This window comes from Amia ocellicauda, chromosome 15, assembly GCF_036373705.1.
Source record: "Amia ocellicauda isolate fAmiCal2 chromosome 15, fAmiCal2.hap1, whole genome shotgun sequence".
NCBI classification, from domain to species: Eukaryota; Metazoa; Chordata; class Actinopteri; order Amiiformes; family Amiidae; genus Amia; species Amia ocellicauda.
The window spans coordinates 11,111,541-11,132,068 of record NC_089864.1 but is presented as its reverse complement, the minus strand read 5'-3'; the positions used below and the strand labels follow the sequence as shown (position 1 = coordinate 11,132,068).

General features: G+C 36.6%; 2 protein-coding genes across 2 annotated transcripts; one reads left to right on the top strand and one right to left on the bottom strand.

Annotated features, from left to right (window-relative positions):
* The first annotated feature begins 179 nt into the window (after positions 1-179).
* LOC136771299 (twinfilin-1) lies at positions 180-11,784 on the top strand. Its single transcript, XM_066723504.1, has 9 exons — positions 180-337; positions 1,725-1,802; positions 2,428-2,606; positions 4,666-4,761; positions 5,622-5,726; positions 6,941-7,066; positions 8,050-8,200; positions 9,323-9,444; positions 10,486-11,784. The coding sequence occupies exons 1-9, from the start codon at positions 313-315 to the stop codon at positions 10,657-10,659; spliced, it is 1,056 nt and encodes a 351-aa protein (XP_066579601.1). The 5' UTR covers positions 180-312; the 3' UTR covers positions 10,660-11,784.
* Positions 11,637-20,520, bottom strand: irak4 (interleukin-1 receptor-associated kinase 4). Its single transcript, XM_066723503.1, has 12 exons — positions 20,395-20,520; positions 19,640-19,801; positions 19,124-19,269; positions 18,618-18,758; positions 17,990-18,150; positions 17,652-17,716; positions 17,176-17,290; positions 16,762-16,871; positions 15,823-16,006; positions 15,015-15,077; positions 13,110-13,268; positions 11,637-12,639 (listed from the first exon to the last, which is right to left on the bottom strand). The coding sequence occupies exons 2-12, from the start codon at positions 19,798-19,800 to the stop codon at positions 12,598-12,600; spliced, it is 1,347 nt and encodes a 448-aa protein (XP_066579600.1). The 5' UTR covers position 19,801; positions 20,395-20,520; the 3' UTR covers positions 11,637-12,597.
* Positions 20,521-20,528: the final 8 nt, after the last annotated feature.

Sequence of the window (20,528 nt, the reverse complement as noted above, 5' to 3'; positions counted from 1 at the left end):
GTTGACTTCATTCATTTGCATTGAATGCTATATGCATTTTAAATGTACAGTCTTATGTTTTATTAGCTGGAGAGCTGGATATTATGGTGAATAACAAAGTAAAGGAAACTTCCGAGAGGCAACAGTGCGGTGCGGGGCCAGTCTGTACCTGCTGCCGCCTCTCTTCCGGGTGCGATCACATGATCCGGGAACTGTGGCTGGGTGACGTCACGCCGGAGCCGGGTCGAGTTGCTGTAGTTCAGCTTTCGGCTTCCTTGTTCTTTCGCCTCCACTAACACTAACAGCCGGCCGGTTGTGCAAGAAACAAATATAATGTCCCATCAAACTGGCATCCAAGGTAAACCCGTCTGTAATCCTATCGGTGCTCGGTACATTGTAAGCAGCATTTCATTGAGAGAGTTGTATGGCAGTGCTATTCTCGTCGTCTCCGATTCTGATGAACCTGATGGAATTGAGTTTTGTTTGCTTTGGATTCGAGACTGTCAGTTTGCAAGAATGGAAATGTGAGGTGCAGTTTAAAATGTGTGCTGTATGAAGAGTGATTGGCTACACTTTGATCTGTGTACGCAGGCGATTGTCTGCGCTGTAGCGCCATGTACCACACAAGCCAGGGATTAATGATCCTTCATTTCCGCGTAGATGTAGCTTAAGGTCTCGTTTAATGGAAGTATCAGCAGCACCTTCTGCAGCTGCACTGAGACAGACAACGCCTACAGAGGAATTCGCCAGGCTGAGGCTGTCCTGGCCTTAATGCACCAGCAAAATACTACTTCCCAGATTGCTTTAGCTTGTACTGTATATCTGTACATGTTTTCTATACAAAAAGAATTGCTTAAATAAGGAGTACAGCAGCCTAATTCAATTATCTGTATTTACTGCAGACAGAAATACATTAATATGAATAGATCCACCCCATAAAACAGGCCCACTTATTAACTTGTGCTCTAGGGGACTGCAGTCTACTGTCTACAGTAAGCAATGAAACGTTTAAAAACCATAAAGATTATATTGTATATTATATAGGCTACCTATCCATATATGTATGTGTACCACCATACATCTGTGAAGAATACAATTACATACGTCTTTAGCTGTATGTAGAACTGATGGACATAGGTGTCATTTTAAAATGTGGATGCTAACATGGGTACTGGACCTGTTGACTTCACCTTTGCTTTCCAACCCTGTTTTCCCTTGTTTTTCCCCAAAGCAAACAAGGCAGTGAGTCTGTCTCTGGATTAATATTAAAGTGGTCAAATTTATTTTGCATATCCTTTATTGAAACCTAATAGTGTGGTATCCGTAACATAACACATTTGTGTTGTTTTGCAACAGAAGCAGCTTATCCTTCTCCACTCTGCTGCATTGCTATAAGGACGGTTTCATTCATTCAGCTTCTCGCTTAATTCCCAAGGTTCTTAATATCATGATTATTGTTACTTGTGACAAAACAGTAGGAATAGTTCATCAGTGGATTAAACCAAGGGTTAATTTTACTGCAATTACTGGATGGTTTTAAAATTTGTTTCCTTCAAATCTAAACATTCAAGTTTGTTTCAGAATTATTTAGAATATAATTATAGTAGTAATAATAATGACTTATTCTCTCTCTCTCCCTTTCTCTCTATCTCTCTATCTATCTGTATATATATATATATATATATATATATATATATATATATGAAATGCACATATTAATGTTTATTTATTAATTTGTATTTCAGCTGCTCCTGAAGTCAAAGAGATTTTTGCAAGTGCAAGAAATGGGGACTATCGGCTGCTGAAAATTGTTATTGAGAATGGTCAGTCAACACTTTTCATTAGTGCCTTTAGATCCAAAGTATGTCTGCTTGCAATTCAATGAATATGCAAGTCTGCAGTTCTTCTTTTCCATGAATAAAATGATTAAAATCAGTCCGTACACTACATACTATGTCTGTCCCTTACCTTCCATGCCTGTATAAAATATATTAGTAAAGCAAGTAGTCTTATTTTCTGGAACATAGTAAGCTTACTACAATTTCCCCCTTCACATACACTATACAAATGAAATGGGGAAAGTGAGTTTTTTACTATTATTATCCTTTAATATATTTAGGTTTTTAAGCAGTTTCTGTCTGATTGTATTAGTATAAATATTCTGTGGTCATATACACATGGTTCTTACATGTATCTTCATGACAAATTGAGTATATAATTTCCACTGTGCAGATATCAATAAGAGTTATGTTGCAAAAAGCCCCACCTGAATTGTTTCCCTTAGAGGTTAGTATTTTTGATGTGGAGTCATCCAGCTGACTTTGTGTTTGAATGTGCAAATTGTTCCCAATCCCTCTACAATAACACAGCAGTGTGTGAACCCACAATTCTGAATGTTGCACTGTTTTGTGACAACAGACTGATGTGTTTCTGATCTTTCTATTGTAGAGCAGCTAGCGGTGGGCACCTACAAGAAAGCTGTGAAGCAGTGGGACAAGGAATATGATTCAATTGTTCTTCCTCAGCTAGAGGATGACCTGCCATCATATATCCTGTACAGGTTGGATTCGCAAAATGCTCAGGGCTATGAGTGGATCTTTCTGGCCTGGTCCCCAGATCGTTCACCTGTAAGTTACCTTATACTCAGGGCCCTGCTTTTACACCACATGCTTTATTAGGCTGCAAGGATGTCACATAGTCTGCTTAATTAAACCAGTTACTGACTGATAATCTCCCATTCCTTTAATCATCTCAATTAGTCAATACATTAGCATAATTGGCTTGTTAGGCGGCAGCTGCTATGAACATTTAATTCATCAATCATTTTATTACTAATATATCTTATTCAATATTATTTCCTAGAATATGTAAGTAAATAATTGAAATGTTTCAATTTACTTAGAGCAACACATAATTTTTCAACAGTTAAAAAAAAAGTATATATATATATATAAAAAAAATGCATTTTTTCAAATTAGTCAAAGCGTAAGGTGTTGATTTTGTAATTTTGAATTCAATTACTATAACTGGAGTGGCTGCAGGACATCTGGTGATAGCAGTTGAATTACAATTGGGGAAAAAAACAAGGTGATGTAAAACGCAGGGTGCTACTTATAAACGTCGAACTGAAATATAACAATATTCACACAGAGATAGCATTCTTTATTTTTATTTTTTTATAGTCAAACCCAGCTACTGAGGATTTCTGCCCTTTACCAATTATTTAATAGGATGCAAGACAACCAAAATGTTGTAGTGTTCTCCTCAAACTTTCCATAATTTAGTGTGAATTGTAACTCTATCTATGGATCTGTATCTAAACTCATTCAGTATTTGTATAGATTTTCTCCTTTCATTGCACAAGTCATAACTGAGCTTCAATAATGCATATCAACAACTTCAAACTGAACTTGACCTTGAAATAAATACTCTTCAAGAGATTGAGCATCATATCGCCTCCACAGCATCTGCTACTGAAGGTCACATGCATATTCCATTAGTCAAACAATGTACTTAATATCTAATATATTAATATTTATGTTTGCTAATTTAGTCTTGATGGAGCATAATGCACAAAGATTTACCACACCGAATTTCAAGTGCTATAGCAATAAGATAAAGTAGACAAAGATAAACTACTTATGTGTCTTGTCATATAACATTTCCTATTTCTTACCCTCCTATTGTATCTCATCGTTTCCCCAGACGCATTAAAGAACATAAAGAGAGTAATTAATTATAGTGCTGTTGAGCTCTTTAACCTACTCTGCAACTGTAGAAAGCTAAAATGACTCGCTGGCTGAGTTACCCAGGACAAATAATCAAGGCCTGATCACCAGCCAGGCTACATTCCTGACAGTAAGGCTGTTAGGCTTTATAGGAACAGACATGTCAAGACATCACTTATTTAACTGGGGGAACCTAAAATAGAAATTGTTTTCATTATACATATATTTATTTATTTGTATATAATGTTTGTATAAGCCTTAAATTAGATGCCTCAGCTTATCATACATTATGCTCACTATGGTAATTCATACTGATGAATATTTATTTCTTAACGAATTAATGAGAAAATAGTTTACATTATATCTAAGATCAATAATGTTTAGTTTTTGGTTTTCTTATTATATATAGATAGATACACACATATCTACAGCAGCCAATAAGTAATCCAGACAATCCCATCCTGTTCTCGTTTTTATACAAACTTACACTGCAAGTATATGTTGCTTTACAACCAAAAACTAAAGCTTTTTCCATTGCTAACAGGAAAATAATTTTGTTGTGCCTCTGAACTTGAGCAGCAGAATTACATTTCAATCCCTGAGAATATAATATTGGATAGGCAGTGGTTTTAATTAAATCTGTAATGGTGATGGCTCCTATTTCCTTCTGTGAACATTAATGTTCTCCTCTTAGAAGGCACTCATTTTTTAATATTTTCCTTCTAAAGCTTTTTAAAGCCCTTCTTTCTTAATTGCTTTTTTATATATGTTATATATATATTTATATATGCCTTCCACACTGTCCACACGGTTGTGAGGTCATTCAAATTCCCCTGTGGATTGTACAGTGTTTTAATTAAAGTGAATGTCATGTTTTTGATCTATTGAATTGAGGTGAAATGATGTGACTTAAATGCCGAGCGCTTGAAGGACTCACCGCATTGCTTCGTCCCAATAGGTGCGACAGAAAATGTTGTATGCTGCTACACGGGCCACTCTGAAAAAGGAATTTGGTGGAGGACATATTAAAGATGAGATTTTTGGCACTTCAAAGGTAAGCCTTTGAATCTGGAAGGGACATCAGCGACCTGCTTCCCTTGCAGGACTAAAAACAGCATTATGGGCTATTGTCCTTGTGTGTGTGTATGTATAGAGATTTATTTTTGACATCCACCCTATAGAAATCAATCCAAGTCATATCTCCATTTAATTAACAACAATCTTTACAGATCCCTCTAGACAGCCTGGACATATATAATTTATCAATAATTATAGTTAAATTAAAAAACATAACTAAATGAATCGCCTAATAAAAGTTTCAAATAAAGTGTGTGAATACTTTCTGGTGTATTTGTGTATAATCCTATTAAGTAGTGTACATTAGTGGGATATTATGTAAGTGCTAAAACACTTAAAATGTGCATCCATTTAAAAAATATATTGATAAGAGTTTTTGATATATTACCGATGTGCTCATGTGCATTATATTTAATCTGATTTTAATTATTCAATTCCTTATTTAATGTCCAATACCTTTTATTAACCCAAAATGTTTTATGTAGTTTAGAGATTAATTGCATCAAGCTTTTTCAGAAATGACCCTGAACAGATTGTGAAAACTAATGAGGTATTGATTCATTTCCTAAAACACGCCAGACTGAAGAATACAGCTGCTGAAACTACATTTTATTATACATCAATGTACTGAATCATAGTGAAGGAAAGGGAATGAGACCGGCTATAAGAAAGTGAAAGCGAATTGTCTTCAACATTATTTGTGCTTCAAGCATTGCTTTTATTCTCTGGTAGCTTTGAATTTAAAGCAAAGCAAGAAATCGAGCTGGTCAATAAAGCTCCACTGCATTAGAGAATGTCTACAAAACCAATCTACCCATAATCTACCTATCATTGCAGGAGGACGTGTGCTTGAGTGGGTATAAAAAGTACTTGGTCTCACAGGCGGCTCCTCTGCCTTTGACTGCAGCTGAAGAGGAACTGAGGCGAATAAAACTTAATGAGGTACTATTTCATATGCTCTGCTTTACTGAAGCCATTGATGTGGATTAACTATTGTATTTGACTTACAGAGTTCAGTTATTTTCAGACCTGAAGATGCAATCAGAAACACACTTTAGAAATCCCATTTGTAAGCTTTGAAGAGAAGTGTCCTTTGTAAAAAACAGAATATGAAAAGGGTTGGGAAAAGGCACACCCATAGTTAAAGTCCGTCCTACCATTGTGCACAGGACAGAGAATGACATTTTCTTTTCAATGCTAGCTTTAGAAGCGATACAAGGGACACCTTTAGAAGTTGATGAGGCATGGTCATTCGATACTGCATATTGATTCTGTCTGCAGTAACAGGAAGGCCGGCCATTTCGCAGATTAGTAGGCCACAGATGTTACCTTTGAGCAGTTTAACCCGGATGTATCTTGGTTAAACCAGCCATTTAAAGCTTTTCTTCTTAGGCTAAAATATGAAGTGGAATGGAAATGATTTGAATGTGGGCTGCAGTTATACCACAGGCAGCAGATTTCAATAGTTTAACTTTTTAAGCACTTTACTGGAGACATCAGCTACAAATAAATTGTGTTGTACGTGAGCAATTTAAGGAAATAAGGGGGGAAATCTGGAGGTGTAATGAAACCAAGCCAGCCAAGAAGATATTGTTTGGACAAAGTTCAACCAAATAAGTGAAGTGAGTGAAAAGAGAATGTAAGAACTACAAACTATTTCCAGTTTCACCTCACCACAGTAACAAAGTATAAAATGCAAGTCCGGTGATGTTTCATGCCCAGTTTTCTTTATTGTGGTCATAAGACATGGAGACTATTTTATATTTCCTGCCTTTAATCAGCTAGGTCACTTTGCATCTTATCTTGGCAAACCAATTGCTCTCCGTAAGTTACAGCATGGGACTGAATTAACATGCATGTGTGTCATATGAACCAAAGCTTTCTGTTTACTTGTTTTAACATGGTCAGCGCACCCCATGTGAATCTGATCTCTATTTACACTCTCCATACTTTTACTACAATAGCTCACTTGTAAAATAGAATAATAAAGATGTTATGCACTGATTTTCTAATACAACATTGATGATTCTTCTTCCTTGAAGTTAACTTCGTTCCTCATTAATTGGCTGCATTTGCTATTTACTGTTTTAGTATAATTACACACTTGCAGTTACGAATACTTTGAAGGTTTTAACTCTTGGTTTCTTTATTTTCAGGTGAAAACAGACATTAGCGTTGACACCAAGCAGCAGACCCTACAGGGCGTTGCCTTTCCAATGGAATCGGCGGCGATTCGAGCTCTGGAACAATTCAGGGACAGGAAGTTCAATTATGTCCAGCTTGTAAGCAATGATTGTTTTCTCTAGTCCATTATATACAGTATCATGATTTCACCTTTCACAAACTGCTAATATTTCACTGCATAATGGTAATGCTGGTAACTTAAGGTCCTTTCACACTGGACTTGTACATTTTGTTGCATAAAACCGAGGGCATCAAATATAGACCATGTCCTATTTTATAGATTTTTTTTTTTTTTGTGTCGTGCATACAGTACTGTGCAAAAGTTTTAGGCAGGTGTGAAAAAATGCTGTAAAGTAAGAATGCTTTCAAAAATAGACATGTTAATAGATTATATTTATCAATTAACTAAATGCAAAGTGAGTGAACAGAAGAAAAATCTAAATCAAATCCATATTCGGTGTGACCACCCTTTGCCTTCAACAGCATCAATTCTTCAAGATATCTGCCGAACCTGATGAACTTCTAGTTGGGTGTCAGTGTAGACTAAACATTATGACAAAAGGTCACATTAAAACAAGAGAATATGTCGAGTAAAATCGGTGCCAACTTGGGTTCCTCTATACTTCACTTGTTCTGGGAATCATTTCAGACGGGGCCCCTCGATATCCTTCATTAGTAGCTGCTGTTTAGCACTGAAGGTCATAACAATTAAGGAAGCTATATGTATAATAGTTTGTACTTTCCAATATGTCTGGTAAATACATACTGTTTTCCACATAATCACTTTGTTGTAAGAGCATAGCAATACAATATAAGGCTCTCTCTGTAGAAGTACATTAATATCAGTGTATCTTGTTGTAAAAAGACTCCTGGGAATACAGAATAAAGCATGTCCAGCCAGGGAGTTTTGTTTTTATTATTATTTTATATAAAGTTATTCAGAAGTTGGTGTATAAAATGCCCTGACATATTCTAGTTTTCTTAAGCATCATCAGACTTTATGCTAAATGTCTTTAATTTTCTATAGATTGCATTTATTTATTTTATGTGTTTGTGTATTTATTCATATTTTCATTAATAGGAAATCGATTTTAAAAATGAAACCATTAAGTTGGCCAGCACTGAACCGACGGAGATCAAGGACTTGCCGAAGAGGATTCCTAATGATGCGGCCCGCTACCATTTCTTCCTGTACAAGCACTCCCATGAGGGTGACTACTTAGAGTCCACAGGTGAATATAAATTGTCTGTCACGAGGCAGTGGTACAGAAGATCTTACACAGACATTAGCAATGTTGTCCTATGCCTCCTGTATATTTATAGCTTAATTCCCAATGATGAATTAGAAGGGAGTGACCAGTTATGCAGTCAAAGCTCTACTATAAAAAGCTCTACTCTCTCAAAACAGTGTTGCACACATTTGAGCTGAATGGGGTCTAGACAAAAGCAGAGCGGGCGGCTGCGTGGCAGAGTGGGAGGGTCTGAGCCGCATGAGGAAGTCCCAGTTCCCAGTATTGAGCCAGATCTCGCCCTAGATAAAGGAAATCGGTTTCAGATGTGAGCCAGTCAAGTGACTCTAGCAAAATGTAAAAATGAGACAGAATGTGCAAAAGGAACAAAACAAATGAGTACATTTAAAACAGATGTAATTGAAAGCTAGATTGGTGTAAGAATTAAAAAATTAATTAATTAGAACATAAGAACATAAAGTTTACAAACGAGAGGAGCCCATTCGCCCCCATGGTGCTCGTTTGGTCTCCATTAATAACTAAGTGATCCAAGGATCCTATCCAGTCTATTTTTAAATGTTCCCAAATTGTCGCTTCAGCCACATCGCTGGGGAGTTTGTTCAGATTGTGACGCCTCTCTGTGTGAAGAAGTGTCTCCTGTTTTCTGTCTTTTGGTCTTTTCCTAAATTGCATATTCAGATATTTTACTGTCTATAAAGTAATACCCATATATACTATCACTATGCAATTATTTACTAACTAAACCGCAATCTTTTTATTTGTATATGTGTATTTCTACTGTATGTTATGCACAACAGCTGCTTTATTGCTGTCATTAAGTTGCTGTTGATGCAACAGAGAATTAGTGTTGTGAAAGGTGAAACAATAGACCATCTGTATCGTCGCCTGTCTTTGTGTCCAATTAATTGCTTCATGAAGTTATGTTTCATTATACATGTGATACATATTAATTAGTGAACAACAAAGAACATTAAACTAAGAAAGCCTACAGCGACGTTTTAAGCAAAATCCTCTCTGGTGTCATTTATGTTAGTTTAATTTAAAAATGTTTGGACGTCATTTAAAAAATGTCAAAGTAGTAACATGATGACTTGTTTTCAACAGTGTTCATATACTCCATGCCTGGGTACTCCTGTAGTATCCGTGAGAGAATGCTTTACTCAAGCTGCAAAAATCCTTTAATTTACATGGCTGAGAATAAAGCACGGCTTGAAGTCGCTAAAAAGGTAAGCCTTTGTTCGAGGTGACTCCGATTCAGCAAAGAACTATAAACATTAGTGTTAAAGTCACAGATATAATAAATGCAGAATATAAGACTTATTTCAAACAATAATATACATTTGTTTTATTGTTTATACTGTCATTTTTTTATGTTCCTTTTTAATTGCAAGTTTCGATGTGTATTTGTTGCATTGCTCTAATTGTGCTCTAATTTCATACCTGTTCAGGGATTTTGTTTCTAATTTGCTACAGGAAACTCAATTTGCAATTATTCCATTTACGGGTTACCATTTTTTCAATTTACTGTGCAGACTGTGGCATCTTGGCAGTCTTACAGCCGCTGTTTCAATTAACTTTAAATGTGATCACTACTCGATCAGCTGTCCTACATTTACGATTCTACCTTCTAAGGTCAGTGTTCACATTCCGAAACCCGGATGATTATAAATATTGAAAAAATCTCATCTGGCGCCCTTTAGTATAGATACATTAGTGCATGAGTCTATGACCGTGGCATGAATTATTCTTCGGCACTGACGTCAGCACCTCCCTCCTCTGCACTGTACTGTTCTTCGGTGATGTAGACTTGACACTCAAGAGAATGCCTTGGATGTTGAATGCCAATCAAAGGCTACCTCCTCTAAGCACAGGCAAGTCTTAGTCCGTGTCCCATAAAATTTGTATATATACCATCCTGCACGCAGAAGCAAGGGTTAGGAACCAGTAATTAGGAACAGAACTCCAGGTTTATCATGTTTAATTAGTCGTGCAGTTCCTCCTAAGGAAGCTCCTTAGTAGTAGCTAAATCAGCAACAGAGATGGTGTAGAACAGGGAATACACTTAAAACATAAGCAGATTAGAAAGTTTTGATGTACACTCACCAGAATTTTAAGTATATGTATATTTAATTTATTTTTGTCATCACAGGGAGACAAGCTGATATATCCTAGAGCGATGATACGTTTCAGTTGGATGACAAACTTGACCATCTTGAAACAATAAGACCTTTCTAAACAGTTTCTTTTTAAATTGTATTTCTTTTCAGATTGAGATTGAGAGCGGTGAGGAGTTGACTGCCGATTTCCTGTACGACGAGGTTCACCCCAAACAGCACGCACACAAACAAGCCTTCGCCAAGCCAAAGGGCCCGACCGGGAAGAGAGGGGTGCGGAGGATGATCCGGCCCCCTGGGGAGGAGGATGATGAGGAGGACAACTAACTCGCCCTCCGTCACGTTGAACGGCAGGAGACATTCCAGAGAGTACAAGCAAACGAGATCCGAAACAACCGATACCAGCCTCCTCCTACTCCCAGAAACCTAGCCTTAGATTTTAGGAACTATGCACTTACTTTAGGAAACACTAACCTAATGGGCATACTCTCGTCATCTCCCATTTTGTTACCCCTCTTGTTGTTGTTGTTTTTTTTAAGATATAGATTAAGAAACACGGATGTATTCATGACACATTGAGCACAGTGACATATTTTTGCAAAAACAAACAAAAATACCCGTAGAATTTAGTTAGGCAACTATTGGAATGTAAGCTTGTTTCGTTTTTTAAATTAAGCTAAACATGGAGCAGTTGCAAGTTTAGTACAGCATCAGTATAGCCCACGATAATTATTTTCCACTTAATGTATTTTTCTAAATTGAATGATACAAACTTGATTAGGGGGACATTATGATGTAAAGTTGTCAGCCGCAGACAAATGCATATATATATACTAATTCTGGCATGCTTTATTTTACAACAGTGCTATTTTTATATACAGTGACAACTTAGTTTTGTTACAATAATGGTGATTGACATGTTTTCCAAGAGACAATGATTTTTCTATGCATGCACTGTGTCGAGAAATAGCGGTCTGTGTGAAGTGGCTTGACGACCTGGAATAAAGCCGTACCGCTCAATGATTGTTGGAATACAAAAATTGTGAGCTGTGAAAAATAGATGTTTTCCGAATTTTCTTTATTTCCTCCATCTGACGGTTGCACACGGTTAAACTGCAGTTTATACTTGCGAGATGGTATCGCGGGAAATGAAAATAAATTGCTAATGCACAGAGAGGCAATCCAGGCACAAGACAAACATCCTGTTCCTTTGTCTGCTGAGTCTTCATCGTAAATCCAAACCACTGTTTTAGAACTCTGTTTACTGTCATAGGGAATATATTTTTTATCCAAATGCTTTAGAATCATGGTGAAAAACTGTTTGGACTTTATTGTTGTAATGACTAGCATAAAATTGAGAAGTTGTTTAATACAGGTTTTTCTTTTTCCTTTATCATTTTTTATATACAAATCACTGATTTAAAAAAAAAATAAACATTTCATTCACACCAATTGCCAAAGTGTACTAATGGTTCATTTCCCTACGCACACAATGGGTATAATGTTAAAGCTGTTGAAAATGTTTTAAAATATAAAAATGGGTGTAGCATGTAAAACCATACATCAATCCTACAGATCAGATATACTTGTCCTAGTGCTCATAATTAGAGAAATAAATATGCAATATGAAATATGTCTTCACATGGAATGTAAAATAAGCTAGTTGTTTACCAGTAATACTGAAACACCAGTTACAAACTGACTGGCATACAGAAACATGATAATATTTTCAGACATGAAGTGGTAAAGGGTCAAGAAGCTATCAATTTTGAGTTTAACAAAAGTTTCCTTCACCAAATTAAGGGATTTAATCAGTGATTTATCTGCACAACCCTTTACCACCTTCCAAGGGAAATGTAATTTCCACAGAGAAAACAAAACACACACACATATAAAGTGACTAAGTGTTTCTACAACAACGTAATGCCAGGCTGAGGTGAGCAAAGTCCATTAGATGTCCTTTAGATTATTTACACAGAAAATTGCATACATTGAATGTGCCATTACAGTAATTATTTGCTTAGGAGCAGCAGCTCTACAGACCAGCTACAAAAATAGATCAAGATTTTCAGTTGAAATGTGTTTTTTTTTTTTAAGAAAATAAATATGTTCTAACATCTTAAATATAACTCTGGTGTGGATTATAGTTATTTGAATCCCTAACTGACCTATACATTCACTCAAGCTTGAGGATGCCAGGAATGAATCCATCTTGGGGGCATGGCTTGGATGGTTCCAGTTTGGATCTTGATTGTCCAACTGCCTTCATGAACTACTTGCATTAATGTCTGCGAGCAGCTTATGCACCTGTGAAGAGTAGAGGAATAAGCATAATGTAATGAGCCACTGGTCAATATAGTATTATATGTCTTGCAGGAAACAGCATCGTATTAAACAGAGTTCTGGATTCTGGCCTGCAGCACTGTGCTGTGAAGTCCTGTGAAATCTGTCACAGAACAACTGCAATAATCACAGTCAAGGACCTCCATCTCAGAAACTTGCACTGACTTCATTGCTGGTTTATGTGGAAGGTTAAGAGAAAACTAGCACTGAAGGAATACTTCCCAATATGTCCAGTACCGTGCAGCAGATATTGCATTAGCGCAAAGCACAGCCACTGTCAGTAATCGGATCAGGAACTCCCACTTTAACATCTCTAAGCTGCTGTGTGTTCAGATTTATCCCCCACCCAGGTAATTAAACATATGTTACAATTAAAATGTCTTCTTTGCTTGACACCAGCTGTGTGAATGCAAGTGGCCATCAGGATCACAAACCTCTTTCATCTCCGGCCTTTTGTTCTTCCTATCACTGAGACACCGGCTCCCAATGGAGAACATTTGCTCGGCTGATGTCAGGGCCCAGTCTTTCATCTTCTTGTCCACAAAATCCTCCAGTGTTATCTCCTGATCTTCAATCTCATCTTTCATATTCATCTTTAAAAGAAAACCCGGAGGTGAGTGCTACAGGTAAGACTTTTTATCCTTTTGCCCAATTAACCTGTTGGCCTGTACCATGGAAGGTCTTCATCCCCCTGACTAATTATGCAGTCAGACTGGAGCTCGTTATTCACAGACCCAAATCTAGATTTGTACACCAAGGAACTATAGCCAAGGGATCGAGGCATCACCGGGAAAGAGTGCTTTTAGGGTCAAATTCAATATTTTCATACCAAAGCCATATATTTAGAGTTACGAAATACCAAAGATCATGCTTGAACATTACCAGGAAGTCCAGAATATTTAAGATTACAAATAGATCCACAGACCTACATTATTTCATTTTCAAATATTTTTGGTAGAGCAGGGTATGTATATTAATATTCCTGTCATATTTCACCTGGTTAAAGAATATATCCTTTCTATGGTAACTTTAGGGTATGCTTAATATAGTCTCAAAGGGCCTATGATTATTTTTAAGATCCCATTTTTTGGCAAATTGGCAGTGCCAAAATCCTGTAAATAGACAACAGACTAGATACAACTCAAGGAGAGTGAAAGTTGTTATTTAGTTTTGTATTAGTTGCTTAATTGTGAGCCATCTTTAGAAGTCATATTCTATTTGGATATTAGTGAGAGATAAATCCATTGCAGTTTACTGAAGGTAAAGAGTGAAGTGTGCTAGTCAGTCAGGACAGAACGAATGGAGGAAGGACTTGGGCTGGTAAAGACAAGGAACTGAATGAACTCACTTTTTAAAGTTAAGAAATCTACCAAATGTAATGAACCCTGAAATATCTGAACTTTACATAACCAGTTATTATTTTAATGGCATCAATTACTCTTATATTAGATCTGCTTTTGGCCCAGCATGAATATTAAAACAGAGAAGCCTATTAGTAATTCAAGATTTTGAATAGAGAACATTAAATCAGCTTTATGGTCGATTCTTAAAAAATCAAGCCATAAATCATAAAGGAATGGATTTATGGAGAACTTTAGTTAATAGAAAATGTGTATGTTATACTTCTGGTAATATTTGGAAAATGAATGCATTTCATAAACAAGAAATAAAAATAATTGTCATTTGATCAAATGAAGCTTTTATTAATATGGTTTAACCTCACATGATGTCAATGACAGCATTTCCAAATATACTTCATCCAGTAAAGAACAGAACAGATGCCCAAAGATTACATTATTTTGACCCCTAAACTATGTTCTACATGAAATCTTATACAAATGTTTTAAAATTGCTTTGCTCAGAAGTAAAAATGTCAGTCAGTTCTTACAAGGACACAAATATAAGGTTATGGAGTTGCTTATTTTTAAAATGTAACATTGTACAGAGATATATTTACATCAAAACTTGATTAACTGTGAAATGGATCAAATTTAGGACAGTGATTAAAAGACAATATCACAATGCTGTTTTTAAGGCCATGATTGTGTGCGAATTCAAAGTATAGATTACTAAATATTCTGGTCTATTTTTAACAATGAACAATTAACAGAACAAACTCCAAAGAAAGAAAAAAATGTATAATTGCTTGAACAATGACAGCTACACTAAACAAGTTACCAAAGCTTTTCTTTTCTGACTCTGTAACACCCATCTTTCTACTTTCTTTTGTTAAAAACCTAGGAAAGAAGTGCTTTTGTATGAATCCCAGTTTCTGGTTATTTCCCAGAGGAACGGGAGAAGAGCAGATAAAAACTGAAAGTATACAACAAATAAGTTACCAGAAACTGTGGATCACGGCTGTCATCAGCTGGAGGGAGTCCAGATATTAATTCCAGCAAAACCTGTCAGTCAGGGCAATAAGGAATTATCAATACATGTTTTCCCAGGAGAATGAACTGACTTTTAAACCGGAGTACAGAATGCAGTTATGAAATAAACATACAGTACTTGCGTCCCTCTTCACAAAATTGTCTTTTTTCTTTTTTGAAAGAACGTATAACAATGCTTTAATGAAAAGGTAGGTGTGGGGGTGTTAAGGATTGTTTGGAAGGGTTGAATATTTAATGTATTAATTAACTACTCTTTACATGTTTCCTCTTAAAATCACATTAATCTTCTGCAACTCACGGTTTAGACGGTCACATTTGTGACATCTATGTAAATTAAGAGTAATTAATTAAGCAGTTGAGCCTCATGGCATTTTGCATGATGGATAACAAATAAAGTAAAGCCTATGTATTAATGGCTTCCACTAATAAAAAAATAAAGCTCACAGCCCACCAGGTAATCAGCCCAAGATTAATTAGACCTATAAGGCCATAAGGCATTTTCATCACAAAGGGTTGCTATGGATCAGCAGTCAAAGTCCTTCTGCTGAGTAACTCATATCTTGTTGGTGTTTAAGCAATTTCAAACCACAGGGGAATACTACTGGCAACTAGTCACTGTCACAGTCTGGGCTCAAACTGGTGGGGTTAATAATTTAAGTGAGTGAAACAGGCAATTACGTTGGCTGGCCTTTAGTTCTGCGACTCAAATGAATAAGAGAGAGAGCTGTGTAATCGGTTTCAAGAGACAGTCACTTACAACTCCAAAGCTGAAGACATCAGACTTCATAGTGATCTCCCCTCGTAACGCCTCGGGTGACATGTACGCCGTGGTGCCCACGATCCTTTCAGTCATGACTGTCGACATCTGCTTCGCCGAGGCACGTGTGAGCCCGAAATCCGAGATCTTGGGCACAAACATTTTATCCAGTAAGATATTTCCACTATCAAAAAAAAAGATAAAACCGTCAGTGTACTGGAAGCGATCATTTAATGAAAGAAATTAAGGAATTATTCAACCACAATCAATACTGTGCTTGTGTTGCACCAAAACAAAATAACCATATTGCAGGAACAATACATTTACAAAAAAGAAAATAACATTTATACAGGTATACGAATAACCTTAATGCGAAATTATAGCAGCCTGATTATATATTGATTAGTTACATAACTGACTACATAATGATGGTGCCATATTACTTCAGTTACACAACTGATCCAGACGACCTTGCACCACATAAAAGTGCTGCTCACACCCACAGGATGTCCCCAAACATGCAGTCAATGATGGAAAGCAAATGACACCTGAATGAAATCAGCACGTCTACGTCTCGAGAGCTAAATCTGTTGAAATTACACTAAGTTCTGTCTAGTAAGCATTGAAACGGGCACCTTTAATAAGCAATATTGGCAGAACAGGTACAGCAGTGAGGGAAATTAATTTGATATGGAACGGAACAGTTTGACATATTGGGTCTATTCTCAAGAAAATAAATACTCCTGCGGTCTGCAGTTCAATTCCATTTGTAAAGGAGAAATACAAGACACCACCAAGGATGACTGAGCGCTGCAGTGATGAAGACCCTCATAAAACAAACTACCTATGAAAAATCCACTGGCTTTTGTTTTTATCGAAGGTGACCACTACCCTGTAAGGAGCAGTTATACAAGTGCTGCACTTTCAGTGGACAAAGACCTTTTGATGTCCCTGTGGATGTGATGGTTGGCGTGCAGATATTCAAGGCCGCTTGCCGTCCCCTCCGCAATCGAACATCTCATGCTCCAGGGTAGAGGTGGGGATCCATCCTGTAGGGACGTGGATGCAGCTGTTAATAGTTTTACTTTATTAGTTAAAGATAAAAGAGAAAGTTACAGAAAAAGACTTCTAAAATTAGCATGCTAAAATTAGAATGACTTGAATCTCATGAATCAGATTACGGCAGAATTAGGTTAATGGTTAATGCAGGTTAATGGAAGTATGGATAATTTAGATTTTTATACGCACACTCTGACATCTTCATCCTTTTCACTAATGGTTTCTAACAGTTGAGACAGAAAGGAAAGAGTCCGTCAAGGAGAAAGCAGAAAAAGAATAAGTAACGGTACCCACCAGACAGGCCAGGCGGTCCAATAAAGAGCCATTAAACATGTACAGATACACCAGACAGGGATGTTCCCCGTCATCAGCAAAACCGACCATTTCTACAAGGTTCTCATGTTGCAACCTGAAAATAATAAAATTACTATATTGGATTTGATTTAATTTCACTCAGGTGCAGACTATCAATATGTCACTGACTAAAGCAAATCTGCCACCATTTGAGTTGCTACAGGCAGACACCTTAAAATCTGAAATGTCCAGAAACATTTCTCATTATGTAATGTAGGTTTAAGAAATGTATTGAGACTGTATCAAAGATGTTGAACATTGTCATTTCTGAATAATGTTTCATGGTGAAAGATAACACTAGGTCACCAAGTACTTATTCTAAGAAAGTGTGGCATTTCTGATAATCTTTCTTGCTACCACACAGTGTAATAACAGTAGAGCTTATCAGGTAAAAATAAAACCATGCAATAACCTACGTCTTCAAAGTTTGTATTTCTTGAATAAACTGAAGCTTTAACTCCTGGAGAGAGAAATCAGGAATCTAGATGGGGGGGGGAAGAGGTAAATAACCTTAAATATTCACTTGGGTAAATGTAACATACATCAATGTGGATCTTTTTGAAGCAGTAACACAATAAGTGCATTTAATCATATATTAAAATAAAGAATAACAAACCAAACCAAAAACAAATAGTAAAAAGTAATTGTGGATAACTTTACACAGTGTCTTTAACTACAGAAATCCAGCTTTTCAAACATTACCAATTCATTTTTCTACCAATAATGTATATATTGCATTCTGAAGGACACTTGCCGTAGTTAGTTTCTTCACTGCCACCACTTTCTTATTGAAGTAGGCCCGGTAGACCACGCCAAAGCCTCCCTCGCCCAGCTTATTCCCTCCCTCAGACACTGGGCGCTCATCAAAGTTACTGGTGAGCTTCATCAGCTCATTAAAAGAAAACCTGTGGAAACCTGAGGAACAGAAACAAATCATCTCAGGCCAATAAAGTAAGTAACTTCTACAGAATAAATTATAGTATATAGAGAGAACCAAATTCTTATTAAGATCCTTTTTCAATACATAATGGTTTAAAGTAATGGAAACCAGAATATATTTAACACACTGCGGTTTTACAGTGTGTATTCAGAAGAATATCTGAATACATATAATTCAAAACCAAGGGCAATGTTTTAGGCTGTTCTTGGTTACTTGGCTATATAATCACACTGGCCACATGAAAAAGTATCTGATATATGCAGAAGGTCAAGTCTTTAAATGGACTATGATGTCTATACCACATCACACGCATAAAGTCACTTACAATTAGTACATCTTACACATCTCCTTTTCATAAAGATCAAGGCCAAATCCAAACTGAAACTGCATACAGACGATCTAAAGATACATACAATTACTTTATCCCTGTTCCTATACTGACCTGTCTCACCGAAGTCCTCTTGCCCGTCTGGAGGTGTTGTGCTGTCAGGCAGCTGAGGTGCGTCCTGTGTGTGTCCCAAAGCAAATGTTTCCTGTGTACTCTGACAGACACTTGGTGAGACCTGGAACTCATTTACAGCATCTGCAGGACAGTAAAGGCATCTCTTACATAATAGTGCAGGAGAGAAACACTTTCCAAATTTCTGCAAAGAATGCATAATGCAAATGCCAACATCTGTCTCCATTAGCACCACGTGACTGTGTTCCTCACCTGTACCTCCTAAAACTCAGACATCTGTCACACAAAGTGGCGAAAAACACAGTAAAATGTCCTACTTATCATTATTAATACAACAAAACATTCAATTACACATATATAACACACACACACACACACACACACATATATATATATATATATATATATATATATATATATATATAGTCTTTTTTTCTAATCATTTTCTGTTCAAATTCATCTGAATATATTCATCCATTTCCCCTTACCTGGGAGCAGTAAGCTAGCTGGTGCAAGAAACTGGTTTCTTATTAAAATATCCACCAGGTCTCCAACTGTGCAGTTTGTTGTTCCCCAATCAAAAATTAATTCGGCAGTTGGGCTCTTCCCTGTGGCTGACACTCGTTCAAATCTCCTTTAAATACACCAGACAATTAGGAAAAAATCATATGATGACTCCTAAAGTACACACAACCTTAACATTAAAACCCAGAACTAATTATCCCTCATCTTTGCTTCTACCGTACTGAGTGCCACTGCAATATAATATAACAGTGCGCGTTTCATTAGATATTTGCACATGGATGTTTGCAAAATGTGTGGGTTGAGCAAGTGATGTCTGACACAAATTAATTGTACATTTAAATGCAGAAAATAAATATAAGGTGTTATTCTTACATTACAATCAATCAAAGTTACACCCTAATTATTTTACCAATACACCACTGGGTTAACAGTTTTATACATGGGTTCTCATAAGGTTCAGTAGCCACTTGTTTCAGCACCTCAGGTGAAGCTGCGTGTATCTGGGCTGTCCTGTGGGTTTCTGGATATCCACCGCAACCTTCTTCCAGCCGTCCTGGGGGTCCAGAAAATCAGACAGCTGGCGCACAAGGCCAAGATTTAAACTCCGGACAGACGTAGAAGGTGTTATTGGATTACTCATCCTACAGACATGAAGATAAGCATGGGAATATATTACAAGTGCATGGGTGAGAGGGGCAGTCTTTCCCCTGACATCAATACCTCACTGCACATCCACTGAGAAATGAGTCTCAGCTGTCCAATACAGGGAGATAAGATGCACATTATCTCAAAGATGAAAGGCTATTTTATTAATATAGGCCTATTTCATTTATATTTAATCATAATAGTTGTATGTATGTGTTTTTCTTTTTTATGTGTTCTTAAGTGTATGATATCCATCTCATCTGTCTTTTGATTTGGCTACATGTTATTAACTGTAGGCCACTATTCAATAATGTTAAGGTTACTTTTGAAATCTGATTGACATTTCATCTATTCCTATTAGATATCTATTCGCTATATATATGATCATTGTATGTTATTTTCTCAGCCACTAACAGACTGAAAGTATCAATTCAACACCAACTCTGGTGATGGACAGGTTTGTTAAATCTATACTCGAAATATCTGTAATACATCTGTCTGTTCTCTTACTTAATATTAAAGTTGTTAATCGTGATCTTCCTCTCTCTCTCAGATTGCGTGACATCTAATAAAAAACACCTTTACGTACCTTAAAAAGTACTCGAACAATAACCGTAGTTTGACTTTTATGAGTCTGTGATATTTGTCATATTAGGTAGCTTAAATGTTTTAGTTTTTTTCCCAAATTGTGCAACTTCCTTCTTTGAGTTGCATATTTCCCCT

What these genes read in the sequence shown, in the direction of transcription:
- LOC136771299 (XM_066723504.1), top strand. Translation starts at nt 313, where the DNA reads ATGTCCCATCAAACTGGCATCCAAG. An exon ending in GGTCCCCAGATCGTTCACCT is followed by an intron (nt 2,607 to 4,665) that starts GTAAGTTACCTT and finishes TCGTCCCAATAG; the next exon opens with GTGCGACAGAAAATGTTGTA. An exon ending in AGTTCAATTATGTCCAGCTT is followed by an intron (nt 7,067 to 8,049) that starts GTAAGCAATGAT and finishes TTTCATTAATAG; the next exon opens with GAAATCGATTTTAAAAATGA.
- irak4 (XM_066723503.1), bottom strand. Translation starts at nt 19,800, where the DNA reads ATGAGTAATCCAATAACACCTTCTACGTCTGTCCGGAGTTTAAATCTT. An exon ending in TACACGCAGCTTCACCTGAG is followed by an intron (nt 19,270 to 19,639) that starts GTGCTGAAACAA and finishes GTGTATTTAAAG; the next exon opens with GAGATTTGAACGAGTGTCAG. An exon ending in ATCCACAGGGACATCAAAAG is followed by an intron (nt 16,007 to 16,761) that starts GTCTTTGTCCAC and finishes TTTTTTTGATAG; the next exon opens with TGGAAATATCTTACTGGATA.